At 39.2% G+C, this 21,410-nt stretch overlaps 2 protein-coding genes across 2 annotated transcripts in view; one reads left to right on the top strand and one right to left on the bottom strand.

The window, feature by feature from the left end:
• fmn2a (formin 2a) overlaps window positions 1-14,378 on the top strand; it is a 39,338-nt gene extending 24,960 nt beyond the window's left edge. Inside the window, exons 9-18 of the mRNA XM_084948331.1 lie at window positions 2,455-2,546; window positions 2,639-2,768; window positions 2,868-3,014; window positions 3,617-3,676; window positions 4,349-4,469; window positions 7,583-7,675; window positions 10,895-10,946; window positions 11,906-12,055; window positions 13,057-13,138; window positions 13,390-14,378. Coding sequence (XP_084804457.1) covers window positions 2,455-2,546; window positions 2,639-2,768; window positions 2,868-3,014; window positions 3,617-3,676; window positions 4,349-4,469; window positions 7,583-7,675; window positions 10,895-10,946; window positions 11,906-12,055; window positions 13,057-13,138; window positions 13,390-13,416 — 954 coding nt within the window. The 3' untranslated portion in view covers window positions 13,417-14,378. The remainder of the gene's footprint in view (window positions 1-2,454; window positions 2,547-2,638; window positions 2,769-2,867; window positions 3,015-3,616; window positions 3,677-4,348; window positions 4,470-7,582; window positions 7,676-10,894; window positions 10,947-11,905; window positions 12,056-13,056; window positions 13,139-13,389) is intronic.
• A 638-nt stretch (window positions 14,379-15,016) lies between these two features.
• Window positions 15,017-21,259, bottom strand: grem2a (gremlin 2, DAN family BMP antagonist a). Its single transcript, XM_084948333.1, has 2 exons — window positions 20,870-21,259; window positions 15,017-15,866 (listed from the first exon to the last, which is right to left on the bottom strand). Exon 2 carries the CDS (start codon window positions 15,863-15,865, stop codon window positions 15,287-15,289), a length of 579 nt encoding a protein of 192 aa, XP_084804459.1. The 5' UTR covers window position 15,866; window positions 20,870-21,259; the 3' UTR covers window positions 15,017-15,286.
• Window positions 21,260-21,410: the final 151 nt, after the last annotated feature.

Here is a 21,410-nt window from a genome sequence, read left to right as displayed (position 1 = left end):
TTGTACTAGAAACTTGCGTAATGAATACCATTTGGCTACCTCTAGTATTCTGGCATCACAAATATCATCCTACTGTACTTTGCATTTGATATTCCACATGGGACTGTATTTCTCATGCTAACAACCACCACAACATGCCCTAGCAATTCAAAGATCACACGCTAATGCCTACTTGTCCCCAATTACACCAAACACTGCTGGGCTCCACTGCTGCCCTTTGAAAAGGATCTGCTTTGTGTTAAATATATTTACACTTGAAAACCTCTCGAGAGAAGGCGAAGGAGAGCTTGCCCTCACCGACAGAAGGCAGCGGTGTGCAGAATACTAATCTGGCCCTTCGTGCGTTTGATGCTGGTGTTTGATGTTTTCCAAGGATCCATGCCGAGGCCAAACCCCGAGTAGGATGGAGAGAAACAGAGGATGAGGCCAGATTGCTGAGACTCAGACTTTGGGGGTCTAAGGGCTCTGGAGGGACTAAGAGAGAGTTTCCATTTTCTTCCTGGAGATGGTTTTATTGTTTTGCCCCTCTGCGTCAGACACATTAAGATCTATTGTCTTTGCCTCTTGTGAAACGAAAGGGCATTTTTGGCTTGCTTTTTTTTTTAAACCACCTTGTATAAAACTGTGGTCCAGAGCCTGGCAGCAGGATAATAGTCAGGAATGTAGTCTGGCTGAAGGCAATACTTTTAGCATTTGTGAAACCTATACTGTATAGGCTGGCATATGGTTGAGTTTATGTACAAAACATAATTTGAGAATTCTTTTACACTTGAGATAAAACTTCCAGACATCAAAAGGGAAGAAAATTAGGGAGGGTAGGGGGTTGTGAATGGCCTGAGACACGCAAATAAAGACTTCAATCCAACTGAAATGTTGCAGGGTTTGAAGTGCAAGAATACCTCTAAACACCTTGCAACAAATTTTTGCATGGATGAGCATTCAAAAGTTTCAGTGAACTGATATCAGAGACAAATGGGGGGGAATGAAAAAACACCAGTACAATTATTTTTTGCAAAACTCTACACTCTGCGTCTAAGAAGCATCTATTGATATTTTTGTTCAAAAATCATTCAACATTCACATGCTGTTTTGGGAACATGTCCAAGTATAACTCCTTCTAATGTGTATTTTTTCAGCGATTACAAAAAGGCTCACTATTTCCAAGGGATGGACTTTAATTTGAATGTATGTTTTCACCACTTTGGAGTGCTGGGTGTGACTCAGAGGATAAAAGTGATTCAAGTAATATCCAAACAAATTCTTTTATAAGGCACTTAATACTGTTTCCTGTGCTGTCAGTGTCCCACCCATTTCTCTTACAGATGTGGTTTTTCACAGATTTTCTTCTTTAGTATTTTTCTTTAAATTTTGGTTTCCTGACTGTGACACTGCTACCCTTGATCCTTACCAAAATAAAGGAAATACATACACAGATATGTTTCAGCAATATCCATGCATGTTCTCTTGTAATCAAGCTGTGCAAAAGTCTTGAGTTACCCCTCATTTGTTTATATTTTCCTTCCAGTGAGCCACTTTAAAAAAAACAAACAAAAAAAAAAAACTAACGGCTTAGACAAAAACTAATTTGTTCTCACTTCTTTAGTTGAATCTACAGTAATGCCAATGTTAACACAGTTTGAAACCAGCATTTCTAAAAATTTTCTACCAACAACGTGATTCACAAAGTAGTATTAGCTTACAAATTTAAAAGTTCAGGACACAAAAGTGGCAGGTCTAAAGAAACAGGCCTGAAAAAAACTCTAGAGCAGATAAACTTCATCTGAAAGTCATCTAATTAAGAAACAGTCAAAATAAATATTCGCCAAAGACTTGACACAGGATCTGAGAAACTGATCTGGAACTTCAGTTGATGCATCTACTTTTCTGAAGCCTCATCAGAAATGGTCTCAGTGGAAGGGTGGTTGTCAAGAAGCCATTCTTAGGAAAGAGAAACAGGGAGAAAAGGCTGAGGTATGCCAAACTGCACAAGAACTGACAACAGGTCTCATGGAGTGATGAATCAAAATTGAAAATTTTGGTTAAAATCATCAAAATGTTTGAATAAGGTCAGGAGAGTACAACACTGAAGAAAACATGGTGCTGTCATGGTTTAGGGCTGCATTACAGCTAGCACTGTTGAAGATCTTGTCAAAATTTATGAAATTATGAACACTGATAATTACCCTCAGATTTTGATCCATCACGCAATGCCATCTGGAAAGCATATGATTGGCAACAGCTTCAATTTTCAGCAATGACAATGATCCTAAAGATGGTGCCAGTGCATTTTCCTGTCACAGTATAAAGAAATGAGTGATGACTCGAGGCTTTTGTAGAGGCACTTTGTGTTTTGGCTAGCTTAGTTTAGGTTTAAGTAAAATAAAATAACCTTTTGTCAGCATCATAACTGTAACCAATTTCGATTTCAACTTAATGTGTACTTTCTTTTGACAGAGAGCTCAAGATGATGAGATGGACAGCATTAAAAAGCACATTAAATCTGCCAAAGGCAAGGAAGATGCCAAACCACTAGACAAGCCAGAACAGTAAGAACTAAATACACCCTCTAAACGAAGTCTGTTCAATGTCTTGCTATTAAATATATGGTTTAAGTTGACTGGTCTTGTCCCTTCGTCAGGTTTCTGTTCCAGCTATCACAAATCTCCAATTTCTCAGAAAGGGTGTTCTGCATCCTTTTTCAGTCAACCTTCCATGAATGTATCACTTCAATCCTCCGCAAAATTGAAATCCTTCAGAAAGTGTGCAAGGTGAGCCACTGGCCTTCTTCTCAGTTTGTTTTATTTCATGTCACTCAGTTTAGCCTTCATATCTTCATCTTGCGTGTCTGTGTGGTGTGTTCACCTCAGACTCTCCAGAGTAGTGAGGCCGTATTGCAGGTGCTCGGCCTGGTGCTGGCTTTTGGCAATTTTATGAACGGAGGAAATCGGTCTCGAGGGCAGGCTGACGGCTTCACCTTGGACATTCTGCCAAAACTGAAGGACGTTAAAAGCAGTGTGAGTACTGGAGTAAAAGCAAACATCACTTACTTTGCAACAGCAGATGTGTAATTCACAACAAACCTGGAAAGGACTGGATTAGAAGTGGGGGAGAAAAAAATGTGTAGAAGAGAGGTCTGTCTAGCTTTGTTTAATTCACATTATGCAGTAAAATATAAATAGGAAAATAATAGTTTTAAAATGGGACACAGGGTTTCAAAGGTATTCTCTCTAGGGGGTCAAGCCTTATGACCATAGCTGGGCAGATTTTGAGGAGAAGCAATCGTGTTTGTTCTGATTCAATATCACAGCGGACTCGGAGTGCCCTTGGCACTGCCATATAAGGACGCAATGGTTTGTGTTTTTGTAGTGGCGGACAGAGTAAGGTATCCATAAAGAACATCAAACTTTCCACCAACTCTTAAGTTATGACGGCCAGCCAAGCACAGTTATGTTTTGTTGTAGTACTCTTCCAATGTCATGATTTATTCCTAACTTCTAAGGCTGCTGTCTCCATTCTTGTTTGCCCTGCACAAATTAAAACGTCCTGCTCCAAAATGATTAAATTAATAAATAAAGGGATCTTGGTTTATTTATTTGGATCTTTCTCTTTCTTTCAGGATAACTCCCAGAGTCTTTTGTCCTACATTGTTGCTTACTATTTAAGGCACTTTGATGAGGTATGTTTTGGTTCCTGTTTATTCGAATCACTTTTCTGTTTTAGTCTGATTTGCTTAGAAATCCTTCCAGAGCTCTCTTTTCATCTCCTCTCTTGCCAGAGGATACCATGGCTTATCCTTTATCAAATTATTTATTTTCCCTTTCCTCATTTACAGCAGAAACAAATCTCTCTCTACCTCTCCCTCCCTCTCTCGCTTTCCCAAGCTCTCTCTTATACTTCTCTTTCTGTCTTTCACTCTTCATCTCCCGCTCCTACTCTGCTTTGGTCTGGCTTCGTTCAAACCTGCAGTCTGTTCATTGGCACAGCATCCAAAGCAGCGCTAGTGTAAATAATTAGGTTCTCCAGATGAGATGAACTCAGTAGTGCAGCTTGCCAAAATCAACCTGCATGACATGGCTGAAGCACTCATTATGACCTGTCACTAATGCTGATGAGGAGAATTGACATGTGCTTTGTGACCCCGGCTTAATGGTCATTATCTGCTGTAGTTTTAGACCTCTTCTCTGGCATGTCTGAACTGCTGATAAGTACATGTCGGTCCCTCAAGACATTTATTTAAATCTTGCCTTGTGTGTAAAGTATAGAGAGGCCCTCTTCCATTTGAGAAAGATTGATTTTGACATTGCAGTGTGTGTGTTTTTGCACATGTATGTGTGTTGTCTTTAACCAGGATGCTGGCAAAGAGACATGCGTCTACCCTCTGCCTGAGCCCCTGGACCTTTTCCAGGCCTCCCAGATGAAGTTTGAGGACTTTCAAAGAGATCTCCGCAAGTTGAGGAAAGACCTCAATGGTACAGTGATAAACTTACATTCCATAGTTTTCCTTCTTGTGGGCACATCCTAAATACTGTATTTACAAAATGCTTACATGGTTGTAAACTTGGTTGTTCTGTAATCACTGCAAGTCTTATAGCATGTTTAAAATGACACTGCATTGATATTTATGCAACATATGATTAAAAAAAAATGTATGAATTCATTTAAGTGTTGCTTGCATAATGCAAAATAATTTTCCAGACCTGACCACCTATGGTCATGTGTGGATTGCACAGGCCAGTCAACATTGAGATAGCATCTGTTTGTTGTACAGACAAGCTAACTGGAAGCAGATGTTACTTGTCAGATGTAGACTCATGTTGGACCTGGCCTACCTTTATTGTCGTCATGAACGAGAAAGAGAAATATAGACAGGGAAAGGTCAAGGAACTTCTACTACTGAGAGAGTCTGTTCAGGCTCTCCTCATTGTCCTGGAACTCAAAAATACAAATATGAGACTATTCAGAAGATGCAGTTATTCATAATCACGTTTCCAAAAAAGTTGGACCACTGTGTAAAACATAAAATAAAAACACAATGAAATGATGTGCAAGTCATTTAAATCCTGCGTTAAACTGAAAACGATAGAAAGACAAATGCTATTTTAGGAATATGTGCTCATTTTAAATTTGTTACTCATGACATGTTTTATGAGATGGGGTGGTGTGGGTTTTTCGACAACTAGTTGAAGAACCCACTGTTAATTAGAGTAATAACATAGCTGGCTATATAAAAGGCATACTAGTAAGTTTTTCAGATGCAAAGACATAAAGGGATTATTACTCTGTGATACACTGCATGGATAAATAGTTAAGCCATTTAGGAATTAAATTTCTTGACTTAAAAAGAACAGTAAGACTGTTTTAGGAAGACTTAAACAAGTATTGAAAAAAAGTTCAGATACTCTGGCCTCAATTAAATACAGCCTCAATTCTATAGTGGAAATCAGCACACCAGCTCAAAAACACTTACAAAATATATTGTCAATAAACACAGTTAACTAAAACCACCATACAAGGAAAAACATTTTTAAACATGATGATGAATCACTGGTGCCAACTCTTTACCCAAACATTTTAAAATGGACTCAGGCAATGTGGAAAACTGTCCTGTGACTCATAATCAACTCAAAATTATAGATGCTGGTCTTCAGGACTCAAGTGTCAGGGGACTGCCTAGCTTCGTCTCAGTGCATAGCTCAAAAGCAAGCTTTTGTGATGCTGTAGGGGTGCATTAGTGAACATGGTATGGATACCTCTCTGATCTGCAAAGATTTGATTAAGGGTGATTAATATATACAGTATTAGGAGAAACATTAACCATCCAGATGACCCATTTTTCAGGAAAGAACTTACTTGTTTCAGCTATCAAATACCCAACCACATTCTGCATGCATTACAATAGTAAAAGATCTGGATGCAACTGGGGAAACTACATGTAACATGGTTAGTAATGACCTTTACTAACCATGTTTTTCACACAGTCACCATTTAATCCTCAACAATAGTGTTTTGGTGACTATTATTATTATTATTATTAGACCTAGAAGATGCTAAGAGTTGGAATGCTAATTTATCAGCTAAGGCTAGCTACCTTTGTTAGCAAGCTGCATTCATAAACTGCATAGGTGCAACCACATTGGCTGATTAGTGCTAAGTAAAGTGAAAAAACACCAGAATTTCACTCACCTAAGCATTAGTGTTTAGATAATACATTAAAAATGCTCCACATGCACCAGACACACGCAGTGAAGAAGTCCAGCTTAATCTCGAGCTGTTTGTGTCTAAGAGGCCTGCAGCCAAAAAGGTCATGCCCCTAATTAAGAAGTGGAGGTGGAAGAAAAATATTCACCCTATTTCACGTGGTTATCAGGGGCAAAACTGGTCTAGAATATGCTTTTTAGTGCAGTAAAGAGTCACTGTTTTTGACCTTTAGTTTTGCTTTTTATCTTTAGAATTTAAAAAGTCAGCTCAGCATGAACTTGAATCAAGAAAAGGGGGGTTATGTGATAATTCCACAAACCATGGAGTTTGTGTAACAATAACTCTTAAGTGGGAAAGCAAAAACACAAAGTAAAATAGGATAATAGAGAACTGTATTAATGTTATGTCACTACACATTAAGATCACAGGAAAAGGTTTGGATATTTGATAATGACAAGCCAAACTCACTGGCTGAGTGAAAAACATCTTAATTTTTGCAGCATTTAGAAAATGCTCATTTTCATTATTCTTGCTCTCGAGGTGTATCTTTGAGCAAAATGATGCACGTGAGTGTGTACTTGCAGCCTGATCGACTATTCCCTAAACCTGGTCTGTTCTCTATCATGTTTTATGTGTTTTTGCTGCTAAACCAATCAGACGCCTAAAACGTATTGCCAAATATTGTTTTTTCTCTGCTGTAATGATTCTTTAGGCTGTTCATTATTTGCAATTCATAAAGATGGAGTTGCTCACAGGGGAAACTGACTTTTGACCCCAGTGGCTGTGGCACATACTGGCCATACATAAATACATCATCACATGCTATACCTGCAGACCTCTTCATTACCTAGCAGAGGTAGCTGAGTGCTCTAGCAGACATGGGCTTCGATGACAGTTCCCAGAGGGGTTTTCCGATAGGTAGGCGGCGTAGAAATGGCCTTGGCTGGCCCAAAGGACATCAGCAAGTAATGCAGTGGAGAGAGAGCTCGCTTTGCCTTTTTGGCTGAGGCACCATATGGTCGATGAATTACCACTTGCCCAGTCCCGACCTCGTTGTTCCCTTAAGCGTCTCATGGCCTCTCCACCTCTAAGGCCTTGAGCTGAGCTTGTGTATCTGTTATGCTTGCAGATCGAGCGTAACAATAAGTTTCTCCTGGGATCAGACCGCAGGCCTTCCTGGTTGCTAGGGCTAACTTATTAGTCATTATGGGTTATTATGTCTTTGCAGACACTTATTCAGCAAAAATTCAGTAGAGATTTATTAAAGCAAGCTCAGCTAGGTTAAAGAGCACTGCAGATAATTAAAGCGCCAATGGTGGATAAAATATTTCTGTTCTGGAAGACTCCCCCACCCCCCTTATCTTCTAATCTTTTGTTATTTCAGCATGCTCCAATGAAACGGAGAAAGTTTGCAAATTGTCCTCTGAAGAGAACCTGCAACCATTCAAGGACAAGATGGATGAATTTCTCAATCGAGGTGAGAAACCAACTGAATATGATTTTTGTCTAAAGTCTTACTTGACTCTACTGTCAGTGAATTCCATTTAAATATTAAACTCAACAATGAACTGCAATGTTTGGATCTTTGTATCAAAAGCTTGATGTATCCTTGTATCTGTACCATAGCCGTCTATTACTGACAATCCACACCACTGCACTAATATGTTCCTTCATTACTTTAAACATAGTCACTGTAGTGTATTTGGAGTTCCATAAACACTGTTCTTCTGCTAAAAATCCTTGCCAGATCTGCAGCTGAATTTGCATGTAAAGTATCAGACCTTTTTCATAGAAATAATTTACTACTTTAAGAGTGCATGCTTTAATTTAATTTAAAGATTTGTGTGAGCCTATGTGACGCAGCTCATCCGTCAGAATGATGCAAGTTGTCCATGCCTGCAAACACATTTAAGATCTGTTTCATACCGTTTTACAGTTGCTATACACACACAAAGACTCAGTCAGTGTAGTTTCCATAGGGACCTCTGTTTATTTCAGGGTGTATTGAATAATTCACTGATGTTGTTTCAAGTTTGCCTATCTGTTTTGAAAGATCATGACTGCACTTGGAGTCAGTTTAGTTTTTTTTAATCGTGATCTCTGCCTAATAAAATGAAGCACTCTTGCTCTGACTCAAAGGGGGAAAAAAAGGTCTAAATTTGAACTTGTCATGTAGCTTCTTGCTGTAAATTGACTGCCAAGAGGAGAACTGTATAATGTGGCGTAAAACAGACTTCTTTGGAAAATTATCTTTTTCATTAAGTAGACTTTGAATATTACTTGGTCTTTATTTGTGCAATCAGATGTAGAGGAGTTTGACTGGAATAATGAAACTTTGCCCTAGAGGCATTTGGATGAAAACAACAAAGGGTTCGGCCTCTGAGTACCGTGGCTGTGATAATAAAATTTGTGAGCTGCAAATTTTCAGTCAACAGAAAACAGCTACTGCATTTTTGTTTAAATATCATCAAAATCTACTCAAAATATAATCGTGTTTATTTGTCATATTCACCAGATTTCATGACGTCTAGCTTTTATCTGTAATCTAACATCTGCATGTAGCAATATTAGATTATTGCATTCTACTTCAAATGTGTAAGACTTACTGGGTTTTTTTTTTTTTTTTTTAAACACTTGTTTTAGCAAAACAAACCAATAGTCATTATTTATGTAGCACTGGCTTTGACCCTGGGTACATTCAGTTGACTGTGACCAATCTTCCTGAAGGACCCAACTTGCAGGCCTCTTTCCAACTGCTTTTGTATTCAAATGAGAGTCTAATACATAGCATATGTTCTTCAGCAGTAATGCTCACTGTCCATTTTAAAGGAAGTCTGCAGATGAAAGCATCTCTCCCATTTCCACCTCTCCCCATCTCCTTTCCTCTCTCTGTGCGTTTGAGAGAAATATGGGGGCTCTCTCTTTGATGCAAATGATGAGGTTTTTCCTCTGAGACCAGAATGTAAGCACTGTAACATGGACATGTGACTCACAAGGCTCCAGACGGGATTCTTGAGGTTCTTCCACTGCAGCAGTGAAAAAAGAAACAACAGCCAAATGTCTTATTTTTGTTATTTCTGTAATTTCTAAAAAGCCTGGGGTTAAACCGTTTCTGGCTCCACAGTTTAAACCGCTTTTGTTTATTTTCTGACCATGCAACTAACCACAGAATAACAGTGGGAGCGGACTTGTTGGAGCTTGGCTGTTTGGTCTAGCTCCATTTTCTCCACTCACTTCACAAATTCTCATGCATGCAGGCCTTTGATGGAATCAATATGACTAGCAAGAGAGCACCGGCCATGTGATAATCTGTTTCTGATGAATGTAAAGATTACTAGTATGACTGATGGCATACTCTTGCTACATTTTCTACTAACTGCAACCTAAGAAATCAAAGCAAATAAGCCAAGAATGTTAAATAAACTTTTAAACATGAATGTATAGCGCATTATGGAAAAAAAATTATTGACTTTAGATAGACATGTTGATGTTGTGCAACAATGTTGATGTTTTATATCTTTAAATAACCTTTTTTTTTTTAAGTTTTCCTCTTTTGTTTGATTCTCTCCCATAATATCACAATATCTTAACAACATCACAATAAGATTATTAGAAAAGAGCAAACTATATAGACTTGATACTGAATCATTCGGCATGATAAAGGTTATTTAACAGTCTATTATATATTATATTTTATATACATTTTTTTAAAATGTTGTCGCATAACTTCATATTTCTCATCAATTTGTTATCATTTTTGATGGACAATCTGCAGAGACGGGCAAGATTGTAGGCTGCAGAGTGATTTAGCACTTTAGAATGACAACACATAGTGCTCCTCTCAGCAGGTTTGTCTGAGATCTTTAGATGTGGCTCTGGCTTCAATTACACAAAGCAAGCAGATATTCAACTGGGTAAAAGCAGCACACAGGTTTGTGCCAGGAAAGATTCTCTGTTCCATCTACTGTCATCTGTCTCAGAAAGCTATTTGCAGGCCATAGGTCATTTCTGATCATTTGACAGTTTAAGACAGCAGGTTACACATTACTGACTTTGAGGGAAAAGAGATGTTATCTGGGCAAGAATTTAATGTCTAGCCTTTTGACAGTTATACAGCACCATAGTGAAGATATAGACCAACAAAACACAGCTGGATCGACTCTACATCTGCTGATATATTGAAAAAATGAGATGAAAAATCAGCCCTTGGATCTGAAATTTGATGAGTACTAACCTGCGATGCTTGTCTAACTAAGGCTGTCACATTTGACTGCTTTTCGTTCATATCATAATTTATAACACAGTCAAAATGATCCCGATGGCACCCCGAGATAAGTGTTGTGGTCTGCTGGAACTGCTTGCTAATGTGCACCATGATGTCCAACTACTCCCTCACACCTCATACAAATGTGAACACAGTCATCTGTCTCCATTTGAAGTAATATTACACAAAGACGCACTTGTTCTGCAATCTCCACTACTCATTTGTCAGTTGTGCAACAGCATACAATCCAACACTCAATAATGTCATGGCTCGATGTTGACCCTGAGCAGGACTTTTGAGTTAAGTAATGGTGACATCTTGAATCTCCTGGCATATACAAATCACACTATAAATGAAAGAGCTGTCTTTTAAGGGAAATGCAAAATCCGTCTATTTGCAAATGCATAATTTTTTTTTCTTACTCTTTCACAGCCAAAACTGAACTGGAAACGCAGGAGAAGCAGCTAGCAGAAACTCAGAAGATGTAAGAAGAGTATTGTGTGTGTGTGTGTGTGTGTGTGTCTGTGTGTGTGTGTGTGTGTGTTTAAAAACCTTTTCCTACATATCTTTGCTTAAAAAATAAATGTTACTTTGCATTTTATTTCCTGGATTTACATTTTGTCGTCTTTTAAGTTTCAAAGCAGTGATTGTAGTTGTGAATTTGAAAGTAAGGTATAATGCAATCCAACACAGTTTGAAGTGATATACTCTCGCTGCAGTGAAGAAATATAATCTTGCAGCTTTGTCAATATTTATGACTCCTGGTTCCTTCAATTACATGGAAGGTGCAGGCCGTCATGCCAGGCCTTCAGTAGACGGGAGGCCCCCTATGCAGTGTCTATGTTGTTTATCTAAGTGGAGCGAGAGTAGACAGCCATGGCTCCAGGCTTCTGTTACTGCTGGCTTGGAATGTGTTCCTATAGCACACTCCAAACAAAGAGACCCCAACCTGTCCACGATATTAATCCACTCAAAATTGCTGCCACATTTAACACCTTAATGTATGTCATCCGCTGCTCTATGCACACTTTCTTTTTGCAAGATCTGTCTTTGGCTCCTTTGTCTTTCATCACTCATGCTTACACACCAGTAGAGTATGTGCATGTATGTATACACAAACATACAAAAGAGGTTCATATGGATAAGGAAAAGGAGTGATACAGCAAATTTCATAATTTTGGTTAAGTCAGATTTTCTTGCTTTTGCAGCACTAATAGCATTTTTTGTTCGTTGAACTGCACGGTCATTGTTGTTTTTATTTATTTATTTTTTTTTAGTTACTCTACTATTAAATCTCCAAAAAGCACATTATTCCAAGATTAGCTATCATATTTTGCATATCTGCGTAGGACTGCCAAGTTTCACAATAATTGGTATAGTTTTCTGCAATCTCGTGTTGTAATGTTTTGGTCTTGAAGTAATGTTTTTCTTCTCTGTCCTCAGTTTCTTGGAGTTGAGTGTATCCTTCTCAGTCAAACCGAAGGCAGGAGAGAAAGAAGTCTCTCCCCACACATTCTTCTCCATTTGGCATGAGTTTTCCACAGATTTTAAAGACCAGTGGAAGAAGCAGAATAAGCTGATCTTACAAGAGCGGTGAGCCATACGAAGATTCCCGTTTCACAATGTGACATTTTCCATGATACGGATAAATCCCTCTGATAGGACGCTTAAAACTTTTGACTAAAAATGAAGTATTGCTGAGATATCAGTCCATTTTTTTCTTATTTTCTCTGATTGGGAGCCTTAAAATGTGATAACAGATGTGCCTAGTGCTCCTTCATTTTGAATTTTCCCCAAGCTTGAGTTTCCAAACAATTAATAACATGCAGTACATCTCATGTTCACTGAAGATCCTATCAGATTCATTCAAATTCATGAAGGGAAAGAGGGCAAATGACCCAAATCTTTGTCCTTACCCCAGCAACGAAAAAAACACATGCACCATCCAGTTAGCTTCCAGTGGTTTGATAAATATGAAGATATAGCTGCATATGTCAACAAAAAGCAAATTGGTCCATTATTTCCAATGAAGATTGACTTGTGATAGTATTTGTAAGAGAGGTCCAATGTCATAGTCTTTGCTTGTTCAGTAGGAAAGAATAAAAACTAATTTGAAAGCATTAACTCTTTGTCCTTTGCCATATGTGGAACAGTAGATGGTAATCCTCACTTCTGCCTGTATGGGCATGCAAAGATGCAGCACTACCATGCATTGAACATGTAATGGGTAGAGACAACAGGCGAGTCTGCTAGTATAAACTGCTCTACTCACTCAATGCCAGCATGTTAATCATTTTTCTTTTTAAAGAGCAAATGAGTAGTGACATTTCTGGCCCTCTCCTTGCTATAGTAAACTAGAGTGAATCATTTCAGAGTAGAAGGTCTGGCCTCCTGTCAAACCAAAATCCTTGTGTTTAAATGCCCCATGACCACAAGTTGGATGGTATAAACCTGAAATCTTTAGCACTATACTACATTTTTCTTTTTTGATGGTGTAATGGTGAATTTTAGTGAATCTGTGTAGCTCTATGCAGCTAATTAATTGCTCTTAACATCTTTATCACATGATTGGCATTTATTTCTCCTTTTTTTAGGGTCAAAATGGCAGAGGAGTCTTTTAAACAGGCCAGGCAGAAGGCTTCCTACAATGTGACACCCAAACATGCAACTGGAATAGTATGCATAACATTTTACTTTTTCTTATTACTGTATGGAGTCATCTGTTTTCTATTTATTTACTGTAATTCTAGCAGTATCTGCCTTTTTCTTTCTTTCACCTAACAGACCCAATTGCTCGCAAATGCTTGTCAGTGTTTTAAGAAACAACAATCCTGGCTCTTATAGTAACATTGTAGAGTGGAGCGCCAGTGCTTCCAGCTGTAAATAACTCACACTTTTTTCTCGTCTTTTTTTTTTTTTTCCCACAGAAAGCAAAGTTGGGTAAGAAGATCTGAAGCAGACAATGGAAAATTATCATCACCTAGCCTATTGCACAAGCTGTGTTTGTACAATCTGACACGAGTCATCAGTCATTTTTAGCGTTTATTTGCTCCCAGTATTTGTTTTCAATTGGTTTAGGGCTGTCGAGTGTGAGCTGGTTCAAAGTGTATCGTTTAAACTTGGGATTAAGGCTAATGTCCTTACCCACCATTTCACAAAATGAAACGAGTCTGTTATAAAAAGGCACCCCTAAGCTGATTACTGAACTCAAGTTGCATGAAAATTTGCTATAAATACTTGGTGTTCCTCTTCTGTTTTTTTTTTTGGTGACACTATGTTCAAGCTTTATCAGTATACATAATATGTAGCCATTTTTTATTGCCGTTTCCAACCCTCAGTTTCTAGAAAAACCATTAACACGTTGTGTTCACATCTCCCTTGATGGTGAAAAGCACAGGATTTTATAATATTTCTATATGGTGCCTTATTGAATAGTGGAGACTTTAAATGAGTTGAACAAAGCTTATTTTTGAGATGCATCAATTGTGATTCAATGATACCTACAAGGAAGAAAAGTCTGTTTACATGGCCTGGAAAAATAACAAATTTACTCCTTTCAATATTTTCATCTGGTGCGTTTCAACTGCGAATTCTACGTGTTTTACATACAGCACCTCTTCTATTAGTGTTTTTCATTTAAAAGGTCATGTCTTTCTAAGTCATGTGATCTGATAAATCCCCACTATTGTTCTTTTCAACATTAATGTAAATATGCTTTCTTTCAAGCAAAATCCTATGCAGATAGTTTTACCTTTTGTGTTATGTGAAAAAGTGTGAATATCCATAGGCTAAATCAGCAGTAGAATCATGTGATGTGATTTTCATGTACAATACCAGCACTGTGTTTTGACTGAATACATCTGACCATTAAAAATAATATAAATATATATTTATTGAATAAAAGACATTACCCTGATTTTTGTGATTAAAAATTCTGTTATTGGTGATCAATTTCTGTTTATCATATGACAAATTATATGCACACTACACATCACTTTGTTTTATATGAAATAGATTTAATATATTTTTACATACTTAAAACACACGTGTATATATTGTATACATTGCATTGCAACTCCATTACACATGCTGCAGTTTTTTTTTTCTTTATTTTTTGTCTCCTGGCTAGTATATTTGTGGAAAATGTACAGTATACAATCAGGTTTGTATCCAAGCAGGTGGATGGTGTGAATTGTTTCATCTTTTCTTTGACATACACAAAAAGGGTAACAGAATACTTGTGAAACACGACAAAAAAAAGATACTGACAAGCTGTCTAAGATTGTAGAACCACCTATAGATACACATTTTACAAAGAGTGTTTTAATTGGTTGCACTAATTATACTGTTGGACATTACTTTAATGCACTTCCTTTTGCTTGGCCATCCTCAGTGTCCATAATGTTCTGTCATTTTTAAGAGGTACTTTCTTGACTCCTTTAGGTAGATGTGATATTTTTGAAATGCTACAACTAAAAAAATGTCCATTGTTAACCACCAGCAGCTTTATTATCACTGTCTCTACACAGCCACTTGATTTATTCTCTCTCCCCCCCCCCCCCCCCCCTTTTTTTTTTTTTTTTCATTTTTTAACCGCACTGGCATGTGAACATGGCTGCTACTCTCTAATTAAATCATTGTTGAGCTTTTGTGTATTTCTAGTTCCATGTTTCATTTTGTTGCAAGACAAGCCATTCTTTGTACAACACGATGCAGAACAGTTCCTCTTGAAGCCAGTCCTTGTTTGGCTAAGTTTGTGAATTTCTGCCTCTGACAGCACATAAATGATGTCATTCCAAATTTAAAAGACCTTTAAGTCCCCCTTCACAGTTTCCCATGGCCGCTCACATCCACAGACATGCAGCGACACTGTTTGACTCTCTGCACCTTGCGGTGTCTGAAAGGGGGCTGCAGGTCTGGGCAGTCTAGCTGCACTGTGAGCTGTGTGATGCGATGTGGCCTACAGAAGGAGCAGGACTGAAATGGCTCCTGGGCTTTGTTGTGGTTTTTTCTTCCCGAGCCTGAGGTTTGGCCTCGACTCTGTCCCTGACTCGAGCTTGGACCCATATGCCGTGGTATGTAGAAGGAGTTACACTGGCCATAGCAAAAACGGTTGACCACAGTGCGGCTGCGGCAGCCCTCCTCACTGATTGTCTGACGAAGAGGTTGGGTCTTGCACCAGTCTCTGCGGAGGTAACGGCGCTCTGTCACAACCAAGGCTTCCCGGCTAGAGGATAGCACCTCTGGTTTCTGCTGAAGCAATCGGTGGTGACGGTCCGCGGACAGGTTCCCTTTGGACTTGTATGGAGATGGGATGGCTCCCTGAGGACGGGACTTTTTGGTCTCTGCAGTGATGCAGAGCACCCCAGCCAGTATGACAGGGATAGTTATTCTCCACAGCATTCTGCAAAGAGAGATACATTACTATACAATGTAGCGAATAGACGGAGTAAGACATCTGCACAAACAGAATCTGGACATTTACACTAAAGCTGGTGTAACACATTTAGGTAGTATGAGACGAAACATGACAGTCACACAATTGCTTACATGATACTAATGTTGCCAATTATGCTTGCAACTGTGAGAATGCTCATTCCTGTTGAGCCACCTTTGCAGTTTAGCCTTCCAGGCATCATTGAGGAAATGAATCCATCACCAGGGCCCCCATTTGTCAGCATCTCTGTGTCATTACTTCTATTTGCTTTCCTCTCGGCTACGCAACTCTTCCAAAAATAAATAAAGCCCTGCCATCAAAGGATACAATTAAACACCCATAACGAGAAGGGGAAGTTGATTTTATTGGTCCCGTCGCTGGGTAAAATAATTAGGGCTTTGCTTACTTTAGTCATGAACTATGCCGCAGATATGTAAACAGGCATTAGAGAGGCCCATCTGCATGTTATTAGGGAAAGAGTCGGAGAGCCGTACAGTTCACTCATCTACTCTTTGGTGATATACGTGAAGAAAACTAAAGTGAGAGTGATTATGGGCCTATATTGTCCATAATCACCAGTGCCTTTTGTACGATGCCAGCACCATAGAGATGGTATGATCTGGAGAAATGATTCCTCTTTGAGTCAAAACGGAGTACGCGCCCGTGTGCAAGCTGTCAGTATTTGCGCCAGCACATTTTTGACCATCACTCAAGCATCTTTTCAGCAGATGTTGCTCTTGACAAGCATTGCATGACACCAACTTAGAAATTCTGACAGAGAACCAAACGGCCTCAAGGCCATTGGCTGCTACTATTCGCAGACTCTTCTTTGCTGTGCTCGTATGTTCTCTTTGTTCCTTTCCTGAACCTGCAACTCACTCTGACATGGAACAAATTACTTTATCATAATCCACTTTGTTTTTTGCCTCGTTTTTTTCTGCCCTTGACCCTGAGGTCATGGCAGCTCTGTCTGAGCAGCATGAGCACTCAAGTCTGTATATCACTGTCCCAGCAGCACTTGCCATAAGCTACACAGCAGCTGTTAGTCCATCTACCAGATATAAAGTATGATTTTTTTTTTTATTAAAAAATAAATAAAGCCATACGTTGCAGTTACTTAAGCACAGAAAATGGAGTGTACTGTTAATTTTTTTCTTGTTCAAATCTAATCTGATGAATTTTTTAAAGGGTTTTTTTGTTATAGTTTGGTTTTGCTTTGCTTTTTTCTTAAGACATCTGTGTACAGTCTGCTAAGGAACTAGATCAATTATATGGCTGAAGTAACAATGTGTGTCCAGATGACACACATTTAAGCCAGTTCTTACACAGGAAATTATGATTTTGGCACCTAAATCATATCCGAATCAGGAATCAGGAACTGGACATCCAAATAATGTCTGTGGTTCTTCTAGAGATATACATTTTTGCACACATACAGACCATATATATACTCCCCTACGCTCACCCACCATAAGGTTAGAATAACTAAAGTAAACAATCCCACTGTCTTTCCCCCACCTGCTGTATCAGAGAATATTGACCCCACTTCATCTTTTAGTGAACTACCTTCCACTTAAGGACAGTCTCATTTGTCTTTACCTGCTCCATCTTATTCCTGCTGACTGGGAGTTGAAGTGCACAAACCCCTGATCAGGGTCACATGCTCTGCTTTTGTGTCCAGGCTCTTGTTTCCCCATTTTCCCTCTATCAGTCTCTTATGTAGCACCGTGTGACTCCGGTGATCTACAGTCTGGATAGCTCTTGGGGCTGGGGAGGGATGACCTGACTGACTGTGTACACAGGGCATGACAAATGACCTATACAGTCAGCAACTGCGCTTCCTCTCCACCCCCAAACTCAGCTGGTGTTAGAGTAGTGGCCCTGCTGAGCTATACCCATCAATCTCTCTGCAAGACAAATTGTGGTTTTGGGGTAACGATTCAGGGGCTTTTGGGGGAGTCTGAGGTAGATGGTTAGTGGTTAGGGATAGAAGATGGAGGGGAAAGAGGGGGTTGCAGACTCGTTGGGGTTTCTAGACTCATGACACACCGGGAAACAAAACCAACACTACTTGGGGTTCATGAAAAATATAACTTCATCCCTCCTTGTGAGCTTTTTCTTTCTTTTTTTTCTGTCACTCTTGTGATTTTTATTCTTGGACACACAGCACCGATCATCACACAGTCCTAGAGACAGGAGGCGACTGTGGTTTTGAGTGTTAATGCTGGGACAGAACTGAGCACAACCTTTGTGTCTGCTAAACACTAATATTGTCCACAAACACAGCTTTATGTTTTACCAGAACCACAAATACTTTGAATATGCTTCACTGAACTGTGGCAGACCTTGGTTCCAAAATTCAAACCTCTAATGAAATTACAAATGCCAGACACAAATACCAGAGAGACTGCTGAGCTAGACACAAGGTTTTTGGAAAACAGCTATTATCATCAGTGGGAACTTGTTATGTTTTGTTTTTCAGAATGGCATGATAATACCATGGTAATGTTTTCTGTCTGGATAACAATGGGCCTTTTTTTTCAAATCTTGAAGTCAAATGAAAAACAAAATCATTCATGAAAATCGCCAGCCTAGCAGCTAAATATCTGAAGATTTCAAATATCCAGTTGTTAATTGAATAAAGAAAGGAGAATCCTTTCCAAGGCTTTCAAATTTGTACACACAGATGTACTTCCACTAAACCATGCGAAACATCTTCCCAGCACGTCTTCAAAGGCAGGTTAAAACAAACAAAACCTGATGCCTCAATTATTGGTGCGTCAGAAAGTCTCATACATAGACTGGTAAGTGCAGTTAATTACAGTAGAACTGCATTTAATTCACCGTGCAGCTCAAACCTCAAACACACACGGGTAGCCACACACACACACGCGCACGCGCATGCACCCATGTGTGGCCACACATGTGTGTGTAATCACACACACACAGACACACATACAGAGTCAAACGCACATACACAGGATGCAAAGAGAGAGAGAAAAAGGGAAAGAGAGGTAAATTAAATGTTTTCACTCGGAGCCAATTACACAAAGAGGAACCATGTCATTATCTGCATTTGCGGATTGCATTTTCCCAAACTACGCTTCACTGTTGGTTCATTAACAGCTGGGGGTTGGGGGGCTCTTTTTAGGGGCTTTGCTGTGTAAATGTGTCTAACGCCAACATCGCCAGGAAGCCGCTTTAGGCAGTTCGGGTAGCCATTTGTCACCACAATCCGTCTTGATAATGACTAGCAGCCCAGATATAATGCTTTCCAAGCTAAGTACTGGCAAGAATGTAAGACAACTTCTTCGCCTCAGCAACATAAAGTGCTTTAGTGGAGATGAAGGCCAATTAGAAATCCTGTGATAGTACACTAGTTGTCACTGCAGACATTATAAGCTACAGCGATTAACACCACCTTCCATTTGCACTTAAACAAAATGTTTTTCTCCTTTTGTTTCCTCTTTAATAGCTTTGTTTCACAGTCTTACATTTATAATCTTGTTTAAGGTATTTCAAGCTGAAAACTTTATTATATTTTTATGATATATGAAATAAAAGTATTCTTTATCTAGTATTAGTAGTAGTATTCTGATCTTCACTAGGATGTAAGTTCTCTGACTTTGAGCAATGTTTGGTGAGTTACTGTGGCCTGCTACACCAGAAGGCCACTGTGCAATAGGATGGTTACTCTTGAAGACTCTCATGATTTGTTGGCATATCAAAGTTTGCTTTCAACTGAAAAATGTGCCACAACAGGCCAAACTGCAGTTTTACTCCACAGTTTTAATTCACGTTCCTCAGCATCAGCGGGAAGTTCCCGTTTACATATAATAAGTGCAAACTTGACACGTTAACCGTGTTACTAAAGTTTGCTATCAAATGCCAGTGCTACTATCTCCAGAGACTCACAATGACGTGGTTTCTGTTGCTTAAGAAATTACAATGTGTCTGTGTGCTAAATCCTCTTTGACATCAGAGCAGATTGTACAAGGTGGTGCAGTCACCAGAGCCGTAAGCAGGATCAGAAGGCAAACTCCCCACCATTCCCCGCACGCATACTGTAGGGACACGCACACACATGCACACATATGTTCTCAAACCAACTTGGAGAGGCATCAGCGCACACAACACAAAGAGAACACGTAAGGGAATATAAACCTGTGCAACTGAACAGGGAGGAAAAGAAAAGAGTAGAGATTATTCAGCACCCACAGGCTATTGTAGTAACATAAATGGTCTTACTACACATAGTGTTCATTAAGATTATTATGTCTCAGTCTCATATTCACTGGAAAGGCTAAACTGCCTCTTAAGCTCACTAAGAAGAAAAGTACAACAGGCTGTCATCACTCACTAATTCTCTCACTCACAACACTAATTACTTGGAACCTCCAGCCACTAATTATAGTAATTTAGCAGACACTTTTATCCAGAACACCTTTCAACGCCTTGAAGGTGTATATTTTTACAATGGGTGGCCCCAGTGGGAATCAAACCATCAGTGCTGGGACATTATACTAAATAGCTGTACAACTACATGGTTCTGCACTTAGTCACTCAGAGACGCACTGAGTCAGTCAGTCAGAAACTCACGTGGGATATGATGAACCAGCACTCAGCCAGTTTCTCTTCTCTCTGGGAAATCCAAACGCTAGACTACATGTCGCGTTCACGTACACGGTCACATTTCCTCTTATGTGCTGCAAAGCTGTGCGCCTTTAAATAATGTATCATTATATTTCCGTGTAAAACGGACATTACAATGGGATACCATACCAGCCCGTGTGTATTATCTAATATCGAAAACTTTCTTGAACTTAATGTTAATAATTTGAAATTAGTGCAAGCCATGCGTTATGAAAGATTATATGTAAAATCATCTGCTGAAGCGCTTTTTTGAGTCTTGAGGCATTCAGTATGGTATAAAGTCAGTGCTATCGAAATGTAATGTATGGTTCGTATACCTTTTTATGTGTGCAGCGGGACAGTGATGTGTCGACGATGCATTCAAGGGAGATCGTCCACCTTCAGTGGTCCTTGCGTCCGCTTCCAAGTTTCGGTTTCCATGGCAACATAATCTGCGGTATCCTCAGGCTTGTCCTTGCTCCTCTTCTTCCCTTCTTAAAGTTTGGGACGTGCTCAGTTTCCCATCCTCTTGGGCAACGTCTTTCTCTCTGAGTCTAATGTTCTCTTTTTGGCTTTTAGATTAAGAAAATAAGCTCCAGACTGCAGTCACAGTAAGCCCATATCTTAGTGTCGTGGAGACTGTCTGCAGTCTGTCTTTGAGCGTGTTTGAGTCACTGTAAAGCCTGCCTTAGTTTGAATCCCCACCACCCCTTTCCCTCCTCAAGAATGGGAGGGATTTTTCCTATTGGTCCTGGCTATTGTGTGAATCAAATCAAGCTTCATTTCTTTCACTTAAATCTAGGAGAGACAGGCTGTCTATTTCTGTCTGCCCTTTAATATTCTGAATATATATATATTTATATATATGAATCCCTACTC

Source organism: Perissodus microlepis, chromosome 13 (genome assembly GCF_051167445.1).
Source record: "Perissodus microlepis isolate ML-2025 ecotype Zambia chromosome 13, ASM5116744v1, whole genome shotgun sequence".
NCBI classification, from domain to species: domain Eukaryota; kingdom Metazoa; phylum Chordata; class Actinopteri; order Cichliformes; family Cichlidae; genus Perissodus; species Perissodus microlepis.
Note: the sequence above shows the minus strand (reverse complement) of the source record. Positions and strands in the feature narration are given on the sequence as shown.

Coding starts and splice junctions, on each gene's coding strand:
- grem2a (XM_084948333.1), bottom strand. CDS start 15,865: ATGCTGTGGAGAATAACTATCCCTGTCATACTGGCTGGGGTGCTCTGC.